Below are 23387 nucleotides of genomic sequence, written 5' to 3'. Positions count from 1 at the left end.
GTTTGATTGAGATTAATATTCTGATTGAACTTTGCTTTTAATTTGAATAACAACAATTGGTGCAAAAAAATTCTAACCCCTGTACTTTATATTAATGGTTTAAAGTCCGCTTATCCTTGTTCATTAACTCTTTTTTACCATGTTGATCACAAATTCAACTTAAGTTTTTCACATTATTCATCACATTTGTTCTCTCCTAAACACTTCAATTTCCTCATTTTTAATAGCCATTTCATCGGTAATTTTCTTTGCACTCTTAACACGACATTTCTTTCATCATTAATTCATTACGTAATGGTCTCTTGACTTTTAAGATTCTTTAATTACAATTAAAATTCTCAAAAAAAAAGCTCATTTGGGGTTATAAATACGTCTCACCCTGTAAATAGTAATATTTTTCTGGGAATATTGAAATTAATATTAGATTTTACATGTTAAACCTTTTCTTGAATTTTTCTATTTTATATTTGCCAAAATAATTAGCCCCATAGTTTAATAAGAAAATTGTGGAAGTGTGCAGCAATATGTTATGTCCACTTGTATATAACAATTTGTATACATACATACAGCTATAGTTTAAATGTTTAGATTTTCTTGTATTAATTATGCTTCTTTGTACTTTTACAAATATGAGTTTGACTGCCATAAAGTAACTATCAACTTGAATTATATATAAAAATTTGATATAATCTTTTTTTTCCTATTATTGATAATTAGGGGACTGAAGCAATCGAGGGCATCTCGTTGGATATGTCTAAAGTAAAAGACATCAATCTGCATCCCAACGTTTTCGCAAAGATGCCTAACTTGAGAATTTTGAAATTTTATAGCTCAATGGATGAAGAGAATAAATGTAAGGTGTCCCATTTCCAAGGTTCTGAATTTACTGAAGTGAGGTACCTGCACTGGCATGGATATCCATTGAAATCATTGCCTTCAAATATTCATCCAGAGAAACTTGTTTTACTTGAAATGCCTTATAGCAATATTGAACAACTTTTCGATATTGTGCAGGTATGCATACATATATCTTAATTACAATATAGTTTCGGTAACAATGTTTAATTATCATACATGCTAATGATTTGTCTTGGTGTCCTTTTTTTTTTTTTTTCCTGATGAGCATATAATATATACATATTTTACCCTTAATTAAATAATTACTAGTTATATTTATTTGTTATTTTTAATTAGTTGAATTGTTTTATTGAATAGGGAATTAATTGGAGATTATGGATAAAAAGCGCATAAAGAATAACAACTGAACAACATTGAAGATCAAATCAATTTGTAGAAGCAGTTAAGCAAATGTATATGAAATTCAATCCGAAAAAGAAGCCAATAAATTGAATTTTCCATGCTGGTGCAAACAAAGAAGAAATTTAAAGCTAAAGTGGCCTGCACGTGTGAAGCAATTGCATGGCATTACAAAAAGAATGAAAATTCCAAGTGGGCTCCACGTGCATGGGCTCAAAGTCGGTTGTGCTTGACTTGTTTTAAATCCTTTTGATTTGAGGATTTTGGAGGGTGTTACAATATAAAAGCCGAACTTTGGCTCTTGCAAGAGGAGAGCCGCCAGAAGAGAGTGCAAACGCAAGGCAGAAGAGGGGAGAAAAAGACGAGTGCAGCAGTTCGGCTTCATGGCTGATTTTATTTCTTGTGTTGTTCCCAATTCAAGTATGTCTAGCTAATTTTCTTATACTGAGGTTAAGGATAAAACCCTATTCAATGAAATAATTATCCTTTTATTTAATTAATTCCCTATATATGTTCTTTGATGATTATGGTTTTTATTTCACATAATTAATTGGATGTTAATAAAATCTTTTCATCAATTCTGTCATGCATTATTGATTGTTAGGATTAATATTCGATTAAATCTATGCTTGGATTTATAAAGTTTATACATGATTATCTTTGATTCTATGTCTTTCATTAAATTATTTACATAGAGTGCTTAGGGAAACTTTGACTCTTTGTTATTCAATATGTTTACATGAGATTCTTAGATGTCATATTATTAAGCAGAAAAAGAACCTACACAAGATTAATTTTATTTGGGTTTAATTGTTATATCAATGAGATGACATAGATTGATTTCGAGTTGTCACTCTAAAATTGGGGATTAATGAATATTTAGATAATTACTAGTTGAATAGTGGTGGATTCTGAAACCTTGGTAATTTTTATCTCATTGAATTCTCATTTATTTTAATTGCTTCCTTAGTTTAATTGGTTTAATTTTCTTAGAAACTCAATTTGGTCAACTAGGTTAGCATTAATATTAATTTTAGATTTAAATTAGACTTTTCAATTTATAATAATCCATGTGGGATCGACCTCGTTACCACTATTCTATTTTTAGATTCGTGCGCTTGCGAGTATATTAAAATTTTCACATCTTTGGGTTTTTTCTCTTTTCGATATTGTGCAGGTATGCATACATATATCTTAATTACAATATAGTTTCGGTAACAATGTTTAATTATCATACATGCTAATGATTTGTCTTGGTGTCCTTTTTTTTTTTTTTTTCCTCTTTTCGTCCGAGCAGAATCATGGCAAGTTATACCAGATAATCACTGCTGCCTTCAATTTTTTTTCAAAAACTCCAACCCCGTTGTCGACTCAACATCTGAACAAGCTGGCTATCCTGAACCTAAGCGGTTGTGGAAACTTGCAAAGTCTTCCAGATAGAATTCATTTGGAATTGCTTAAAGAACTCAACCTTTCGGGCTGCTCAAAACTGAAGAGGCTTCCAGAGATCTCATCTGGTAATATAGAAACAATGCATTTAGATGGAACTGCACTGGAGGAACTGCCCTCATCCATCGAGTGTCTATCTAAGCTTTCGCGCTTGGACCTTGCAGATTGTAAAAGTCTCAAGAGTCTCCCAAGCGGCCTTTGTAAGTTGAAATCTCTAGATGTTCTCAATATCGATGGTTGCTCAAATCTTCAGAGGTTGCCTGAGGAACTTGGATATTTAGAAGCTTTGGATAGTTTGCATGCTGTAGGAACTGCTATAAGAGAATTACCGCCATCAATCGTCCGTTTGAAAAGCGTTCGTGCGATATATTTTGGGAGAAACAGGGGTTTATCATTACCAATCACATTCTCTGTGGATGGCTTGCAAAATCTAAGGGATTTAAATCTAAATGATTGCGGCATCACGGAGTTACCTGAAAGTCTTGGCCTGTTATCCTTGGTAACAGAACTGCATCTCGAGGGAAACAATTTTGAGAGAATACCAGAAAGCATCATACAACTTTCTAATTTGGAATGGCTCTTCATAAGGTATTGTGAGAGGCTTCAATCCTTACCAAAGCTTCCATGCAATCTGATTTGGTTGGATGCGCATCATTGCACGGCACTGGAATCATTACCAGGTTTATTCCCAAGTAGTAATGAATCTTATTTACGGACTTTGTACCTGAGCGATAATTTTAAATTAGATCCGAATGACCTCGGAGGAATTGTCAAAGGCGCCCTGCAGAAAATTCAGCTTTTGGCAACCGCACGTTTAAAAGAAGCACGGGAAAAGGTATGTCTTTAATTAACTCTCTCCTTTTTATTTAGAAGAAAAGCTAAAGAAAGCGATGACAGAATGAACTATAACGCGGTGTGCGGTGATATAATATTAATTGATTGTTTTGACATCTTTCTTCAATGCCTCATAATTTTACAGTTAATTCTGTCTTTTTCGATTAAATTTTTCTGTTTAAAAATATTAGTGATCTGTCTTCTATTAAGTTTTATTAACAATATTATTTTTTAATAATGATTCGTGTGTATATACAGATATCTTATCCGTGGCTTAAAGGTCGCGGCTTTTTACCTTGGAATGAAATTCCAAAGTGGTTTAGCTTTCAAAGTGTGGGATCTTGTGTGACCTTGGAGATGCCACCAGGTTTCTTCAATAATGAAAGACTATTTGGGTTGGCTTGTAGTGTTATTTTAAGATTTAGCGGAAAGTTTAGCTTTTTCTGCATTTCAAAAAAAAAGTTTAACATGTACTGTGAGTACATAGTGAGACCCAAAGATAACCATCAGCACTGCAGCACGAGCCGGAGGACTTTACTTGGGGTAGTTGATTGTGTAGTGTACGATCACTTATTCTTTGGGTACTATTTCTTCGATAATAAGGATTTAATGATTTTCGGAAATACAATTGCATTCCTGTGGCAGTCCGGTTCTATTTTCAAGAAGGCTATCCTCAAGAAGGTAATGAATTTCTGGATTGCCCAGTGAAAAAATGTGGGATCTGTTTGTTTCATGCCCCAGATTCGAGAGAAAGCTTCAGCTGTGACCGACTTTTAACCCCAATAGACTGAAAATATGTCTTGTTTTTATTGGTTTCTTTTTTCTTTTGTATGTTTTCGATTCTTTCAGTACGTTGTGTTCAGTTGGTACTTACTTAAGAATATGACCATTTTTCCTGTATATGTATTTAGCATTGTAAAATTGTTGGCCCTTTTTTTTTCCCCCTTTTGTCCCTGCACATTGAATCTCTGTAATTGGTGTGTTTCTTTTTTCTATTTGTTTAAATGGTATTGATTCTTTCATGAAATTTTCTGAATCTCTATCCATTATTTTTTATTATTCATTGATTGAATGAAATTAATCTCATCGATGAGTAGTCTTAAGCGGCGTCAAGTCAACAAAACCTGAATTAGTCTCAAGTTTAGGTTACATTCAAATCTTAATATTTCTGAATCTCTTACCAATTTATACTCAATGAATTTGTTAAGGAAGCTCATAACGTGTACAAGCAGTCAGCTCAAGGTTAGCACGTGGGAGAATTTGCTGAGCTAAAGTTAGTTAAGTAAGCAATGTCAGCTCAGCAAATTTAGTTAAGGCTTTTGAGATTTGATTCCTATTGTTTTCTTTTCTGTTATTGATGTATAAAAGGTGTGCTTTGTACTCATTTGATGTTAAGAAAAGAAGAAATAAAACCCAGAAACTCTCTGAAGTTTTCTCAGTAAAACAGAGTAAGTTTTCTCAGTAACCAAACAGTATAGATCAGTAGAATTTATGTTTTCAAACATGGTATCAGAGCCAAACAATAACCAGCAAACAATGATGAGAAATCCAGCAATCAACAATACAAATCAACACACTCAAATCAATTTCTCTTTCACGAATCCAATTAAACTAGATCGATCAAACTATCTGCTCTGGCGTTCACAAGTTCTGGCTTCGATCAGAGGTAATCGACTAGAAGACTTCATAACTGGAATCAAATCAGCACCTGAAGAAAGTATTTTGTTAGCTGGAGTTGATGGATCTACACAACGAATTGAGAATCCTGAGTATCAGATCTGGAGATCACAAGATCAAATTCTTCTCAGTTGGCTGCTGTCAACACTAAGTGAAGGTATCCTCAGTCTTGTTATTAACTGTGAAAGCTCATTTAGTGTATGGAAAGCTTTAGAAAAGAAGTTTGGAGTTCAATCTGAAGCTCGAGTTCTTCAGCTCATATATGAACTGAACACTCTTAAAAATGAATCTCTTAGTATTGAAGATTATTGTGTTAAAATGAAAGCAATAGCTGATAAGCTTGCTAGTGCTGGTAGCTCGATAACAGAAAAGGATCTAATGCTAACCATACTCAATGGATTAGGATTAGGATCAGGATACCGTGATATTGCTACCTTCATAACTGGTTCACGTATGGAATTTGATAATGCTTATGCATTGTTGCTCACTCATGAAACTAGGTTGGAACAAGATCAGGATGATAAGAGTATGTTCAATGCTAACTATGCATATACTAATGCATTTCATCCTAAGGCTTATTATGCTCAGCCTAGAGGAAATTTTAAGAGAGGAGGTTATTATGGTGGTAGAAATGTTTTATCTGGAGAGGGAATATGAATTTTTTTCCAAGAATGTTTAATGGAGGTTTTAGAAGTGGTTTTGGTAGAGGATATTCTAGTGGTAGTCCTTTTAATGGTCATAATTCTTTAGCACCAAAGAATTCACCATCTGTTATCAAGAATGGATCACAGAGAGCTTTCAATAGCAATCCAGGGGACTCTGTATGTCAGATTTGCTTCAAACCTGGTCATACTGCTGAAATTTGTTGGCATAGATTTGTTGAAGATTATGTGCCAATGCCAAGGGGTTTTGGAAAAGGAAAAGCACCCAGAGCAGCATATCTGTCAAATTTTGATGATTTTGTTCCAAATCCAAACTTTGAAGATTATAAGAACTTCAACTATATGTCTTCAGCCTATAATCCTATGACTAGCAGTAGCTATTATTCTAGTTTTGATGCCTGTACTCCTGGAGCAGCATTTATGGCTAACTTTGAAGGAGTTGTTGATGATGGATGGTACTTAGATAGTGGAGCAACTCACCATCTGACCAACAACATGGAGAACTTGCAGATCAGTGAGGAGTTTAAAGGTACTGATCAGCTCATAATTGGTAATGGTCAAGGTTTGTCTATCACTCATGTTTGTTTTGCATTTCTCTCACAAAGAGCATCAAGTTACTTATCTGCACATTCTAGAATATCACTTAAAGATATATTACTTGTCCCATCAATTACCAAAAATTTACTAAGTATTTCCAAACTGACATCTGATAACCCTATAACTGTTGAATTTTGTGGGAATGTTTGTTTTGTGAAGGACATGAAGGGACAAGTTCTGCTGCAGGGACTTGCTGAAAAAGGTCTATACAAGCTGCTGCTGAGTTCTAATTCTTCTTCTTCATTTCCTTCATCTCATCTTTGTCATACTCAACTAAATAAACATGTCTCAATGTTGTCTAGCTTTCAAAGCTTTGATAGTCCTTTTAAAGCTTGTTATCATTCTGTTTCCAATAAATGCAAAACCAAATCTGATGTAATGACATTGTTACATAGAAAATTTGGTCATCCAAGTTCAATGATTCTGATGCATTTAGTTAAGTCTTGCAAGCAATTAAAGATCTCTCAAAAAGATATTATGTCTTGTGCAAATTCTTTGTGTGAGGCATGTCAGTTAGGCAAAATTCACAGGCAAAATTTTCCAGCTACTGAAACAAAAACAAAAGGAGTATTAGAACTGATTCATACTGATATATGAGGACCTTCACTTACTGTATCTAGAACTGGATACAAGTATTACATTAGTTTTGTGAATGATTACAGTAGATACACCTGGATCTATCCACTTAAGCTTAAATCACAAGCATTTGAAGTTTTCAAATTGTTCAAGGCACAAGTTGAAAATCAGTTTAATATCAAGATTAAGGAATTGCAATCTGATCTGGGGGGAGAGTTTAGAGTATTCAATGATTTTCTCAGTCAAAATGGAATCAAGTTTAAACATTCATGCCCTTATACTCATAATCAGAATGGTCTTATTGAGAGGAAACACAGACACATAATTGAATTAGCATTAACACTTTTAGCTCAAGCCAATCTTCCTTTTCATTTTTGGTGGGAAGCTGTTCACACAGCAGCATATCATATTTATAGGTTACCAACACCTGTTCTTAAGCTTTTATCTCCTCATAAAAGGCTCTTTAAGCACAAACCAAATTATTCATTTCTTAAGTGCTTTGGTTGCCTATGTTATCCATATATGAGAGATTTTAATAAACACAAATTTGATTTTCACACCACAAAATGCATCTTCATTGGCTATGATCCTTCTTACAAGGGTTACAAGTGTTTAACAAGCTCAAGAAAAGTTCATATCCTAAGGCATGTTATCTTTGATGAAAATACATTCCCTTACTCAACAACCAAAGTCATTCATTTGTCTGAAAACCAGTGTCAAACTTTTCCCAGCAACAAATCTATCATCTCTCCATATTATCCTTAACTGACAACAGCTTGGAAGATCTTAAATTAGCAAGTTCAGAAAGCAATGAACAAGTACCTTCTGTTTCTGCACACACAAATAATCTACATCAACAAGAGCATTCTCAAACTACAATATCAGAACATTCCTCATCAACCATACCATTATCACCAACACCACAACAAACTGAATCACAACCACAAAATGAACCACGGCTATCTAATTCTCAGCACATAAATCATACTCAAACCAGAAACCTTCATTCACAACCATCACATTCAATGGTAACCATATCAAAATCTGGAATCTTCAAGCTAAAAGTTTACATAACCACCTTAACCAACAAAGAACCCAGTACTGTTCAAGAAGCTCTAAGTGATCAGAATTGGCATCAAGCTATGAGAGATGAGTATAAAGCTTTGCTTAGGAATGAAACACGGTCACTGGTACCATTTTCAGAGGCATACAAGGTTGTTGACAGTAAATGGGTGTTCAAAATCAAACAAAACATAGATGGGAATGTAGCAAAATACAAAGCAAGGTTAGTTGCAAAGGGTTTCCAGCAAACTGAGGGTGTTGACTATTTTGAGACCTTTAGTCCTGTAGTAAAGGCCTGCACAGTAAGAATTATTTTTAGTTTGGCTGTGATGAATAAGTGGAAAATAAGGCAAGTAGATGTCAACAATGCCTTCTTAAATAAAGAACTGACAGAAGATGTTTACATGCGTCAGCCAGAAGGTTTCATTAATGAGAAAAAATACAGCTTTGTATGCAAGTTGAAGAAAGCCTTGTATGGCTTAAAACAAGCTCCTAGAGCTTGGTATGACAAGCTGAAAAACTATCTGATAAGTAATTGGGGTTTTCAAAATTCCAGAGCTGATACTTCTCTCTTCTTCAAAGAGATTCAAGGCTCAATAATACTTGTGCTTATATATGTGGATGATATACTTATTACAGGACCTGACAGTGGAGAATTAAAGAAGTTTATCTTAGAATTCAGTACGACATTTGCTTTAAAAAATCTAGGAATACTATCATACTTTCTTGGGATAGAAGTCTCTTATGCTGATGGTTGTATATACCTATCTCAGAGAAAATATATTAATGATCTCTTGTCTAAGGCTGATATGTTGAACTGTAAAGGGTGTGATAGGTATATACAACCATCAGCATAAGAGACTTCTATCCCAAGAAAGTATGATAGTATTCCTAGATTTTTTAAAGTGACTGGATTGAAACTTCAAAAAGAGGTTAAAGGTTCTTTAAGTCAGTATGTTGAGGATGCAATCAGTTACAGAAGTTTGGTTGGAGGATTGCAATATTTGGTGTTAACCAGACCAGAGATAGCCTTTGCTGTGCACAAACTCAGTCAATATGTGACAACTCCAACATTGTAGCACATAATGGCCTGTAAACGAGTTCTAAGGTACTTAAAGGAAACCATGGATTATGGTTTAAAGTTTTCAGCTGGTGGAAAAATGGAAATCACAGGTTTTACAGATGCAGATTGGGCATGCGATATTGATGACAGAAAATCTATAGGTGCCTACTGTATTTATTTTGGAAATAATTTGGTGTCATGGTCATCCAAGAAGCAGTCTGTGGTAACAAGGTCTAGTGCAGAAAGCGAATACAAAGCTTTGGCTTCTGCAAGTGCTGAAATAGCATGGATTCAATCCTTGTTCAGTGAGCTGAATATAAGGTGTATCTCAGCACCTGTCATCTGGTGTGACAACATGAGTGCAACAAAGTTAGCTAAAAATCCAGTCTATCATTCACGTACCAAACACATTGAACTGAATATGCATTTTGTCAGAGATAAGGTTTTAGCAGAGGAGCTGGAAATTCACTTCATTCGAAGTGAAGAACAAATAGCTGATGTCTTAACAAAACCTCTCACATTCATTCATTTTAATTACTTCATAGACAAACTCAATGTGCAGCCATGTCCCTTGAGTTTGAGGGGGGCTGTTAAGGAAGCTCATAACGTATACAAGCAGTCAGCTCAGGTTAGCACGTGGGAGAATTTGCTGAGCTAAAGTTAGTTAAGTAAGCAATGCCAGCTCAGCAAATTCAGTTAAGGCTTCTGAGATTTGATTCCTATTGTTTTCTTTTCCGTTATTGATATGTATAAAAAGTGTGCTTTGTACTCATTTGATGTTAAGAAAAGAAGAAATAAAATCCAGAAACTCTCTGAAGTTTTCTCAGTAAAACAAAGTAAGTTTTCTCAATAACCAAACAGTATAGATCAATAGAATTTATGTTTTCAAACAGAATTGATAGATTCAATCCTAACATTATTAATATATTATATGTTTTTTTACTGCATCCCATAGTAAGTCATGTTACTCGTCTAATGTATTATCAATAAAATGTCTATCTAAATATTTTGAGGAAATCGTCTTTAAAGACTTGATTGAAGGGTTTTCAAGCAACATTTTTTTTGCTGGCTTGAGTAACGTGACTTGGATAATATGAAATAAAAGATTCAGATAATTAGTAAGTCTTTAACATTCTTGGCCTTGTATTTCTGATTTTCAGCAAGTACATTCTTAACATGAGTATTTTATCATAATTTTCCACATATTGATAAATTATATGTTGATAGCTTCTAAACTCTAGTGATCATTGTTGGTTTGGCAATCCAATTGAAGCGCATACATGTCACATTAACTAAAAAACCAAAAATCATCGTATCTCTATTTGAACAACTATGGGCTCTAACTGACCCAAGTATATATACTCATCTAGACATAATTGTCCAAAAAGAGATCTATATAGTAATCTTTTAGTTAATCATATAAATTATTTTTTTAATACTATTATTAATTTATTATTTAATAATAATAATAATAATAATAATAACAACAACAACAACAACAACAATAACATGAAATTTTTGTTGGAGCGATGAAAAAAATTTCATGATCATCAATGAAAATTTTTGTTGGTGTTGCTATCTTTTCCTATAATATTTACAATATTAAGGGAATAAGAATTGTAATGATAACTAGCAATGTTATTTAGCCCCAAGAGATGATGTCTAGAAAATCAAAATAAAAGAGAGGAGAGGAGATGATAGCAAAATAAAATTTAAATCTAATATTTAGTTTGCTATAGAATTCTATGAGAAATACTTAATTTTTATTTGGACAATTTCGCTCTTTAGGGTTGTGCCTTCAATATTCATTATAAAGAAAAATTAGAAAAGTTAAGCTTTAATTTAATTTAATATCTTAAAAATATAATTAATAAATTAACTACTGTAAATTATACTTAAATTTATTGAAACCGACAATTGTAAATATCATTTGGATGATGCATCTTTTATCGTTCTTTCAGTAAACGACGAGACATCCACATACCGAACATAAAGATGACATGTCAGAAATTTTAATTTTCGTAACTGACGAGCGTAAATAATATGCGCCCGTGCATCTACATATGATGACGCATCGTTTATATTTTACTTATAGCTGATAGGACATCCGTATAATTAAAATTAAGACGACCCGTCAATAGTATCGCATCCACTGGATGACAAATCGTTTATCAATTTATTATCAAACGACATGACAGTCACATATTTGATGATTAGACGATCTGTCGTCATTTTGCTTTGCTCGACAAATGACAGACAGAATTATGAAGCCCGTAATTCGTTATCGCTTACAACAGCCTTAAAAGTGACCATAGTCTCTTGCATCCCTCCAACTTATATTTGTGATTTTCACCAGAGAAATTCTTAAGTTGAGTGTTTTATACGTAATTTTCCACTTATTGATAAATTCGTTATTAGAGACTATATTATTATTAATATGATAATTAGACGATATTAATTAAATAATGAACACATAAATTAGACCAGCTAAGGTAGTAAGTTTATATCTTTGTAATTAATCATTTCAGTAAAGGACTTGGGTTGCCTGAGTCGGTCACGGAATTTGTTTAATTTTATTAAAGACCCTAAGGTTGATAAGCATATTTATGGTTGATAAGCAATCCGTAGTCATTTTTTTAAAATAAAAAATGGAAAAAATTATGTACAATTCAATCAAAATTAAATTCTATTAAAATCCCACTCGAATGTACAATTAATCGGATATATTAAAATTTAATACAATTGAAGTTCGACGGCCTAAGTGTACCATTACAGAGCTCTAGTCAAAACTCAAAACACTTGAATTTGTTTACTCTTTAAGTTTTATCATTTTTGTTTTGTGGGAAACAAAGAAGTCACAGCAAAACTCGATGCTGGAGCAAAATCGCCAACGATAATTCTTATTATAAAAATAGAAAAAAAAATCCAATTGTGGATACACTTAGGTTCATTAGCTTTAGTAAATCCATGAATAAAAAGCACAATTTACATGTTTTTCTAACAAGATTCCTATCATTAAACATTAACTATTGTAACATTCATGCGACTCTCATATCATATAAATCACTATCTAGTGATAATAAAATGGTAAAATAAATAATAACTTGACATGTGATAATTTTGACTAAAGTCATATTATATTTTTTTTGGTAGACACAATTAATTATATGTACTTACTAATGTCATGTTAAATTAATTCCTTAAATAAACAGATATGCAACAATGTCAAATTGATTTTTTTTTAATAGATTTTTTAAAAGTAGACTAACACCAATGCATCTTCACATCAACTTGATAGAGCAAATCATCATTAATATTCTGAACTCATATTTTACATTTCCATCCAAATTGGACATCCGCTGAACGGTGCCGCCATGCTTGCCTGAGCTACTGCGGTGGTGCTGGTGGTAACACTTGCTGTTGAACACTTTAAGGACGAATGAATGAATAGTAGAATTCTCATTTTTGTTTTTAAAAAGTTGTGGATTCTTATTTGCAAGGAACAGAACAATGGAAGCATGAGGAACCATAACATGTTGCAGGTCGTGGGATGACACAGGATTAGGATCCCCACTTTTAAGGACGGGTCATACCATTACCAATTGCATTTCACATTTCTAGCTTCAAACCCCACTTTGCCAAACCTTGTAGCAGATGCAGACCAACTAAACATTCATAATCAAGTGGTCCCTTCCTGTTCTTCTCAATCAAGTTCACTGTCCTTAATCAGAAACACCAAATATATGGCTACAGTTATTTATGTTCACTGAAGACACTGCTTTTGGAAATAAATTAAATCAAGAAAGAAAAGTGGTGAGAGGTAGGGTAGCCAAATTTTTCATCACGGATCATACTAGTAGTTTTGTTAAAGCCTCTCCATTGGGGCCAGCTCTTGACTCTCACGGTGTTTCTTGTTTTGTTATTACATGGTAGCAATTGAGGGGAGATCAATTAAGTGACCCATTTAAATTTTATCATTGAGCAATCAGAAAAGTGGTGAGAGGTAGGGCTGCCCACAAATTTTTCATCACAGATCATACTAGTGGCTTTGTTAAAGCCATACTTACTCAAAATAAAACCAAAAGGGAAGCAAATACCATTCCCCTGCATTACGATATAGGGACCAAAAGCAGTACGGCATTTGCTCTGCTCTGGACATTCTCCATTTTCAGCTCTTACCTTCAGAAGCCTTTCAAAGATATTAAGAACTCTGGCATTCTGGCTCTCCCATATTTCCTTTATCAATTAATAATATACCACCCATCCCCCCGCCCACAAAGAAGCAAACTGAAACAACAAGACAAAGAATAGAATGCAGCAGAAATTGTATATCATCAACAACAAATTTCCACAAAAATTTCCTTGTCATCTGTGCACTGAAAACTTCGAAGGAAAAGTGCGCACTGATGTAGGAGCTTTTCTGCAACTCATGAAAATACAGTGACATTACAATATTTACACATGTACATACTCCGCAATATAATGACCTAAATTACAGTTTCTGACCAAAAGAAAGCACTAGTATTACAAGCATAAACCTGGTAACCACAAACATAATGGGTGAAGAACTTCCAGGCATAACCTAGTGGGAATTTAATTTGCAAACTACGTATGTTGCAGAAAACAGCTAACTAAATGAAGGAAATAAATAATTTATATGTAACATGTATGTAAGTAAATGTGGCCTAATTCACTGCAACCACTTGGGTACGTAGATCTCCCATGTACAGTCTTCTTTTACCTGAAAAAGGCAATTGTTTAGAATGTTAACGCTACATAAAATGATTACTTAGTGGAGATAAAGGCAGTTTATTCTATCCAATTGGATGGACAAACAATAAATTGGGAAGAATTATTGTTTTCACATACATGTTGACACCTGGAATGAGTCATTTGCCACTTGACTTTCCGTTTATGTATGCTATGAATTTTGTAGGTGTTGAGTAATTTTTTATGTTGGTTTGGGCCTGCATAAATTGGATCTAAAGTTATAAAAGTGGGAGTTCAAATATGTTCATTAAATGGCTATGATGCATATATTTATACTGGTATTCCAAATTCAAATGTCTTTTGAGCAGCCAAATGGATATTAATCACAAGCCACAACTGGTGTTTAAGCACTCTGCCGAAACCTGATCTCAGCCCCACCTAGATCTCTCTTCTCCAATTTGAATTTCCAGATGAGCATGACCGTGCAATCGTGTCTATTTATTTATTTATTTATTTTTTATTAGAAAAGAAACTGGAACTATATTAAAAAACCACGCATGCATGTTTATTGCTAAGTATTTTTTAGAATCATGATTTTGTTTCATGAACAGAAAGAAAGTACTGAGAATTCAATTTCGGAGGGATAGTTTTCTTTTGAAAAAAACACTGAATAGTGCGGTACATATAATCTAAAGGGATGCCTGAAAAACGAAAAAATAAAATAAAAAGGAAGTAAAACTCACGTTTCCAAATTCTCCAACCATTCTGTTCCCTTCATGATGAAGATTATATTCTGCAGAGCCATCAGCTTCTGTTCACACAGAAAGACTTCGTCGTCAGTAATATAAAATACAAATTTATATTAAATCATTCATGGACAGCTGTAAATCAACTTTGTAATGCCTATATCTGAACAGCAATTTTGATAGGAAGCTGTTTTCCCAGAAAGTCCTAAGCCACACCTTCTTGATGGTTTTGGGCTTTGCTAAGAGGTGTCCCATCTATAGAACCTGTCTTTGGAAAGAGAGATCTATACCTGAATGAATTCAATCCACGCTTCTCACTATTGACACCAGGATACACGTTTTTTAGATCTTTAAGTAATTGTAATCGCTCAATCTCATCATCCTTTTTGGCAATTGTGTCTTTAAGAGATGCCACCTGCATAGCTAACAAAATTTAGAAAGGGAATGGTACAAGAAGCAAGCAGGATACTCCAAATATGCTCCTCAAAATTTTTTCCACTTTATTTGGCTGTGCAACATTTACTAGGTCTCCTTAATACACAAATGGGGCCTTAGGACAACAGAAGAATACAGGGAAAATTTTCTAGGGCAATGCTATACCAAACAGAATGTAATGACCCATTTGAAATTGAAATATATGAGACAAACAATCAAAATTAACAACCTACAAAAATTATATGCAGAAGAAGACTATTAAACTGGAAATTCTTCACAATCTAATTCTATAAAATCACTCCAAAATCCCTTCTTTACCATTTTTGTTTCTCAATCAATATGAAAAGACCTTCCGAGAAACTCATTATAATAACATTATTCTTTTCCTTTTTGTGCTAGGGAGGCCAAACTACAATTACTTGTTTCTGTGGGACAGAGAAATCTGACAATTGCAAGAAGTGATTAAAGTAGAAGACTGCATGTTGGGAGATCCCCTTCTAGATGCATTGAGACCAGAGTCAAGAACTATTCATAGTCACTATGATCCTCATTGAATTATTTTTCAAGAACGATTTCAGAGATCTGGAACTTAACAAAGTGTGGAATCGTTCATTATTATATTAAAGCGAGATAATATCAAACATAGAAATATATAGAAAAAAACGAACCTGCTCCATCAACTCCCTCACATCCCTGCCCTCTTTACTGCTCCGTGCAGCACCTAGCTCAACTCCAGAGACCCTCTCAGCAAACTTCAAGGTACTCAAACTCTCAGAATATGAATTTACATCTGGATTGAGCTGCACAAACATAAGAGTTTTTGCTTGACCTCCTATAATACAAGAAAGAAAACATATTTTAGATGAATTTTAGTAGTAAGTGCATATCTCAAGATATCAAGTCAGTTTCAGTGGCTCAAGGGTACCAGGAAGAAATTCACAATAATTTATGACTAAAGCAATGTAAGTAACGAAAGAAATACCTAAAGAGCTCTGAAGGATTTGCGTTAGCTTGCTATTCCGGTATGGTACATGAGGACTCTTTTGTGCAAGAGCAAAAATAACATCTCCAAGGGCCGATAACGACTTATTTATATGTTGTGCTTCCTTAAGCCTATCTCCAGTTGCCTCAGACCGATCTACTCTTTCACTTCCTGCAAGATCTACCAGATGGAGATTGCCATGCAAAGGAATTCCAGTCTTCAAGTCCTTGCCGCGAACATGAACAGTAACAACACTGCACACAAAATCAAAATTAAGACTAGATTACACCTAAAAACATCTATTTATAGAGAAAAATATTTTCAAAAGTCATTTAAGAACCTGTGAGAGCGGCTACTTCTTTCATTCAGGGCCGTGGCCCCAATAGCTCTATTCTTGAGTCCAATATCCATTAGTTCCAATACATCTTCTGTCGATGTAACAGGATGCATAGAAGCATCAGGTACAGCTAACCCATTGGGTTGCGAGGTCGACATAATCCCAAGTGTGTGCAAATCAAGGAAACAAATAGCCAAAATCCAGAACACTAAATGCTTCATTCAGATAAATGATATCAGGAAGTGATGCCAGGCCAAATTACAAGGGACACCATCCAGCATAAAATAATTTTTTTATGTTAAAAATAGAAAATGTTTGCATAAAGCAAAAAGATTTTCTTAATAACCAAATCATAACTGAATTTCATGTTATATATTATATAATCGCTTTTATCCAAAGAAAAAAGGATATTTTCTTTGAGAACCATCATTTGTTAGTAAATCCCGAACTTGTTCATTGTATATTTCAACCATTTGAACTGCAACTTCATACATAATGGAGCTTCTTCTATTTTGAGAGAGATTGAAAAGGTCGTTTAGAGCTCGATAGTTAACTCCCCAATCTTCTTCATGTGGCCCACTAGGACCACTCTGAAAATAGCGGGCAAAATGCATCAATATCTCATGAACATCAACATATGTCTAGAGAAGTTACAGATATAGAGGTTGTTTTTACCATTGTATAGGTTTTTCCCGAACCCGTTTGACCATAAGCAAATATGCAGACATTATATCCATCAAGTGCAGATCGTATCAAAGGTTGGGTATCTGAAAAAACCTCCGCTGTGAATTTTGAAAAGAATATAGTTAGACATTACAATGTTTTGATCCAATAATAAAAGAATCCTATGAGTTCAAAGAACAGTTATAAAACCAATGTAAAAGAACTACAAATCAGTCAAAAGTTATTCACACAACGACCAATTTAAAATTGAAGATAATAGATAAAAACCTTGAGTAGCATCTGGACCAAAGACCTTATTAAACTTGAACATTCGTTGTCCATCTTTTCCAGGTTTTGAGGGGTTTGCAAAAATCAGCTCACCATTTTCACCAATATATTCTATGGTTGGCTGTTTTTTGGTCTGTCCAGGCAGAAATGGCCTTATCCGACAATACACTCTAATATTACCTGAAAAGATAAATAAAAATGATGTCAAAATCTGCACCATTATAAAAGGTATGGATCAAAGATATGTGCAGCACCTTTCAAATCCTGAACTTCATTAAATAACCTCCGGTTCTCAGCAAGAACTGCATGATAATTTTCAGCTACACCTGCTAATGCTTTAAGCCTTACACCTGAACAAGATTATGGTTAATGAGGGAAAACCATCACATATTACAAAATAAGGTAGAAAATTTCTGATAACCAACACTACCAAGGCAATATAAATCATCCGCATGGCTCTGTTGTGCTTTTGAAATTTCTTGCTTGATGGAATCTGAAGAGAATCTCAGTTCCTGAATATTTTCACTAATTTAGCAAAATAAAGAATATAAAACAAGAAAATGTAGAGTCAACAAAAAACTCAAAGCATACCCGCAGGGCACCATGTTGCAAATCCATGAAGCTTTGATAGATGCTCTCTTTCCTGCTCCATCTCTGGTACTTTGAGTCAGAATTTGCCTCAAGCTCTCTCACTTTATTCCTTGAAACCTGCAAGAGGTGCTCAAGCTCTTTTATTCTTTCCTCAAAACCTGACTTAGCACCTTTATATTCTGTTTCCATGTGCAAGCAACGCAGTTCATATGTCTTTTTGGCCATTTCTAGTTCCTGCTTCAATGCCAAATTTTCAAGCATCTGTTGATCTTTCTCTTTCATCAATTTGGCCACATCATCATCTTCGAGCTTTTTTTTTTCTTCTAGCTTGGATTTCTCTGTCTGCAACATGGAAAAAGAACAATTAACAAAAAGGTAGAGTGAAATATGTCAACAGAAGAGTCTGAACATGAGATCGTTATCTAATTTCCTTTGTAAATTAACCCTATAATTATAACTAGGTAGAAAACTTAAAAGTTCTACATTGAGGGGGAAAAAAGGAATAAAATAATTGTTTTTGTAGTTATGAAACCAGCTTATTCAAGCACTGTCAATTAAAAAGAAGCAGACAACTCAAAGTAAGAAATTCTCCGCATTTGATCTCTTAATAGGCACTCAAACAACTAGAAATTTGGAAACTGACTTCTCAATAACAAATGACTAGTGAATAAATATGGAGCTAAAGAAAAATGCCTCATAGAGAATCAGATACAAGTAGGTCAAAGGCAGACATGCTTGTCTTTGATCTTTACCTTTATCTGCTGAAGCTGGTTCATCACAATCTGCACCAAATGAAGTCAATGCATGAGTAAAAGATAGATAAAAACATATCAACAAGAAAAATGACAGGCGTTTACCATACCTCAGTTTCCTCTCCAGTACCAGATGCTAGGGCTTCAAGCACTCTGATTCTGGATTGATATTTTTCCTCACGAGTCTTGAAAAGATTGTTTTGCTAAAAGCACAGAACCATAAAGAAATTGGTATAGAGCATCTGCGAAAAATATGTTGAAATAAACTAAGAAATTGAGAAAATATTTTACAGTTCTTAAGTGATCAGCTTGAGTTGATATGCGCCGTTCAATCTCCTGCACGACTTTTCGCAGCAGGCATGCCACACGCTGAACAACAAAGGCAATATCAGAGGATATGTTTTCTTTTTCCCCCCAAACAAAAATATATCCATATGCGTAGGCTTCCATCGTGTACACTTGCAAAACTTTCAAAGTAGTAAGTGCTTTAAAACTAAACTCATATTTCCTTCTGTAACTTACATGAGGTATCTCCCCATTCTTTCTATCAACACTTTCATCCAGAATCCCATTCACAACACTCAAAAGCGACTGAGTTGGAGCATTCTGCAACAAGAGATGCTGAAATGCATTAAATAAGCATTACGTTGAAAATGGGAAAGAAAGGAATTATAGACATTGTGTCTAAGGTCCATCGAAAAGACAAAGAACAAAAACTTACATCTAAACTGGTTGATTTCATCATTTCTGTGATCTTCGCAGCAGGAAGATCCGCGTAGCACCCTTGTTTCAGTTGAAAAACCTCATGGAACTTGTGTCCAACATGATGTAATAATGCAGTTGACGACTCTGTAAGAGAAGAAATAGCATTCATTTAAGATATTTATGATGAAAAGAAATGCATGTTTAACAAAGGCCAGTAAAATGAACAACAATTAATTAGCTATATTTGGAATATAAAAATGTTAACCATGTCTTAAATTTCTTTCAGTAGTAAATCACCTGAAAAACCTTATGAGGCTTTTAGAAAAATGTCCACTCCCCATAAGAACTTTGTAGCACAATTTTGAATATAAAATTTCAAGGTGGATCATTTTGAATAAATGTTTGGTCATTATAAGCAAGTTAACATGTCATTGCTGTAGATTTGTGTGCTGAAGACTTCATGACGTCATTTATACCTGACATGACAGGACTGCGCAAACCACGTTGAAATTGGGAGTCTGAGGAAACCTTCCTCCTTTCTTCTCCAAATAATGGAGAAAGAGAAGCAGGAGACGAAACATCCCCTTGACGGCTTCCAGATTTTGTAATTATGCTAGTCAACGGACGAATATCTCCACCAGTAATATATTCTGCTCTAAGATTTAAAAGGCAGTTGATAACAGGCTTCATAGAACCCTGAAAGATACAGAACTGAAGTTTAACAGAAGAATAACAAAGGTCTCCATGACGCAGATGTTCTATAAGTAGTTGAAAGAGAAAAATTTCTTTGCAGAACCATATAAAAAGAATGCAAAACAATATTCCATGCAAGGACAAGCAGAGTTGCAAACCTGTTTCTTCGTATATTGTAGAACATGTTCAAAATTTCAAGAATTATGTTTGCATATTGTTAAGCAGATGGATGTTCATATGCGTACAAATCTTTCAGATGAAATGCTGGTTCAATTTAAACATCAGTACCTTCTCTAGATCTGACATCTCAAACCTGGATATTCCAAGTTTACCCAGAGTAGTCAGAAACCTTGCTATTTTTCCCGAGCGGGACATTGAAGAGTTATAAGAATAATTGGCCTATGGAAACAAATTGCAGATTCAATCAGAAAATTAATCATATCAATATGGTAACCCACAGACAATAGGTATATTACCGACCTCATCAACAGAAGCAGGTTTAAGCCTCTTCAAAATTTGACATAGAACAGTGCCATCAATCAAACAGGCTCTCAACTCCTCATCTGAAGCCTTAATTGGAAAATTCAAATTAGGAAGAATGCTATTTAACCACTCTATCAACAGTGCCCGTTGCTTGGCTGGAATAGGAAAAAAGAAGGATTAATGAATAACAAATGCATAAACAAAAAATTTAATGATATGAGCTTCCTTTACCTTCAACCTCAGAATTAATGTTTACTGATGACTCAAAAGCTGAATTTGATCTTTTGAGCTCCTCAGGCCCATTCATTTGGGGAGCCGAAACTGAGCTCATGATGAGGTTCAAGAAAGGGTCATCAAGCTTCTGAGCTCAAATGGAACACTACAAAAAAAAAAAAAAAAGGTAGAATAAACTGAAACTCTGGGCAGAGCTCATAAGGCAACTAACAAAAGCAGCTATTACTTCTTAGATTCCTCTGCTGCAATGACATGTCAAGCTATATAACTATCAGCTTATAATAAGCTATTAACCCGCCCAATCTTATAAGAACCTATAATAGGTACCGAACTGCATTATTATTGTAACACAAATGGGTAATAAATGATAACATAAGAATGTGACTGACTGTCGAAAATGCTATTAATCTGTCCAATCTTTTAGCAACTTATAACAGGTGATGAACTGCATTATTATTGTAACACAAACCAGTAATAAATGACAACATAAGAACGTGACTGACTGTCGAAAATGCTACAGAGATGGTGTATAAAGAAACCGTTCGTGAAGGTACCTCGCTATACAAAATGAAGAAAAGGAAAGTTATGAACATGACATGCATAGAACAGAACAAAGATTTAAACAAAGTTCTGATTTTGAAAAACATCTATTAAAGTTTATAAGAGGCAGTATACGACATCAATGTGGTTTTGGGTGATGCTAAGGGAAAATGTGGCAGTCTTTAAAGCTTCTCCATGTCCATCTCACTGGCAGCATTATGCATCTCCGTAACTAATCATTAATTATAAAGGAAAAACACAATTTATTACCTCTAAAAGACAAACTTTGGTCTAATTTTGTAAAAATTTCTATATTAACTTCTCAATTACTATTTGATTTAAGTAAATTTGAGTGTTCAAAATCACTAATCATGACAAACACCTGGGTGCTAATGGCAGACATCAATTCATGGAACCAGGAATAATTTCACTACAATCTATCACCATGAGAAGAAGCTGCAATGCAAATCATAGCAAAACAAATAGCAGAATTTCTTGCAGAAGCTTAGAGTTTATAACCTAAACCACAAAAAAAAGAAAAAATTCCTTCTTAACTGCAATTCCAGTTTTTTTTTTTTAAACTTAGCTGTAAATTTACTTAAATCACCAATATGTACGCACAGAATGTGAATCCAGAGTAGAGTTTCAAAATGCACAAGACATTTCAGCTTCAAAACACAAAATGCAATTTGAAAAATTAGGAACCTGCATTGCGAAAACTTGAAAAAGCTGACGGTTCATAAATTCACACGCATCAAAACTTTCCATAATGAGGAAGCAATCAGATCCCAAAATGTGTATCTCTAATTGTTGGAAACAAAGTAGGGAATGTGAGAAGACCAACCTGAGAGAGCACGTTGAGAGGTGAACGAACAGCCAATGCACGTCAATGAAACTTCCTCATGTCATTGTTGAAAGAGATAAAAAAATATATTAAATGATGAAAAATGAGTTAGTTTTAATTATTAGATTATTAACTATAAATCATACTTTTTCTTTCATTAATTTATTATAATTATTGATTTGATTTGTTTGGTATTCCGTGTACCGTTGGTCTTCTTAACTACTAAGAGAGAGATTGAAACTTAAAAGAGGTAAAATTAAAAGACAGGACCATGAAAGTAGGAGTTTTAACTTTCTTTTTCTCTTCACATTCTCCTATAAATTGGGTGTTTGCCACGTGTCAGGGACCCGGTTGCGACGGTGCATCTTCTGTTACTGCCTTTGGTGCTCAGTGAAATGTGGAAGCTGGAAACTGGGCTGACTCTGAAAGGCTATAATGTAAGTTATGAGGCCCATCAATCAGGGGTTCTGTCTCTATCCATGAGCATTTGTTGTTTTGGGTTTTGTTGCCGGGTCGTCTATTGGACTATCCAACCCGTTTTACACCTTGAAGAGAACGTTGTTAGGGTGCTATTGTGTCGATTGTATATCAATGATTATAGAAGCCTTCATCAAAATAAGAACCTATTTCTTGGAGCAATAATGATAAAGTTATAAATAAGTTTAAACAAATTAATGTGCACAAATTGATGTAGCATAAAGAGATTTGTTGAAAAGTGAGTATAATTATTTTTTTTCTAATTATGTGAATCTATGATGGTTTTATACAACAATCTCATCATGCCATATCAGTTTATACATATTTATTTGCACAAGGTGGTTTTGGTTCTATCATTACTCTGGTTGAATTTTCTTGCTTTACCATTGTAAGCGGAACAATTCTAAATTGACTAAAAATTAATCTTAGAATATAAACAATTTAAATTTGAAGCAATTGTCGACCCTTGAATTAACTTTTAAATATAAATTAGTGTTACAAACTTCTTTTATCTACCACATGAATTGAGCACGGGTCAAACCCTCTTACTTCATTAAAGATAATAGCTCAATTTCTCTAAAAAGATAAAAGAAAATAAATGTCCATTGAATTTTATTGTGTTAAGTTAACACTCTCTAAATTCGGTGCATCTTCTTGTAGTCATAGAAAGCTAATATTAAAGTCTAATTACTCCTTCCAATATTTTTTTTTCCAACCTAATGGATAACCA

The 23387-nt window shown here is 34.1% G+C and overlaps 2 protein-coding genes across 9 annotated transcripts in view; one reads left to right on the top strand and one right to left on the bottom strand.

The window, feature by feature from the left end:
- LOC102627390 (disease resistance-like protein DSC1) overlaps positions 1 to 4537 on the top strand; it is a 69512-nt gene extending 64975 nt beyond the window's left edge. For 2 of the 4 annotated variants that reach the window (XM_052436495.1, XM_052436496.1), the window contains 3 exons: positions 718 to 1014; positions 2555 to 3541; positions 3799 to 4537. In XM_052436495.1, the coding sequence (XP_052292455.1) occupies positions 718 to 1014; positions 2555 to 3541; positions 3799 to 4248 (1734 nt within the window). In that variant the 3' untranslated portion in view covers positions 4249 to 4537. The remainder of the gene's footprint in view (positions 1 to 717; positions 1015 to 2554; positions 3542 to 3798) is intronic. The other 2 variants (XM_052436498.1, XM_052436497.1) reach the window with 2 other exon arrangements.
- An 8946-nt stretch (positions 4538 to 13483) lies between these two features.
- LOC102626520 (kinesin-like protein KIN-14K) lies at positions 13484 to 22596 on the bottom strand. Of its 5 annotated transcripts, XR_008053751.1 has the most exons (23): positions 22181 to 22596; positions 20794 to 20941; positions 20560 to 20717; positions 20368 to 20478; positions 19863 to 20082; positions 19403 to 19530; positions 19204 to 19302; positions 18973 to 19050; positions 18792 to 18884; positions 18682 to 18711; positions 17930 to 18271; positions 17769 to 17850; positions 17593 to 17688; positions 17339 to 17518; positions 17063 to 17169; positions 16799 to 16977; positions 16391 to 16555; positions 16051 to 16304; positions 15737 to 15900; positions 14924 to 15048; positions 14631 to 14698; positions 14047 to 14144; positions 13484 to 13918 (listed from the first exon to the last, which is right to left on the bottom strand). XR_008053751.1 is itself a non-coding variant. In XM_006485726.4 (21 exons), exons 2-21 carry the CDS (start codon positions 20891 to 20893, stop codon positions 14692 to 14694), a joined length of 2718 nt encoding a protein of 905 aa, XP_006485789.2. In that variant the 5' UTR covers positions 20894 to 20941; positions 22181 to 22596; the 3' UTR covers positions 14629 to 14691. The 5 variants fall into 5 exon arrangements, 1 of the variants encoding a protein (XP_006485789.2); XR_008053750.1 differs by lacking the exon at positions 14047 to 14144; XR_008053753.1 differs by lacking the exon at positions 14047 to 14144 and having other exon boundaries at positions 19204 to 19287; positions 22181 to 22595.
- Between the last annotated feature and the right edge of the window lie 791 nt (positions 22597 to 23387).

The sequence above is a fragment of the Citrus sinensis genome, chromosome 3 (genome assembly GCF_022201045.2).
Source record: "Citrus sinensis cultivar Valencia sweet orange chromosome 3, DVS_A1.0, whole genome shotgun sequence".
NCBI classification, from domain to species: domain Eukaryota; kingdom Viridiplantae; phylum Streptophyta; class Magnoliopsida; order Sapindales; family Rutaceae; genus Citrus; species Citrus sinensis.
This window is presented reverse-complemented; position numbering and strand designations above follow the sequence as displayed.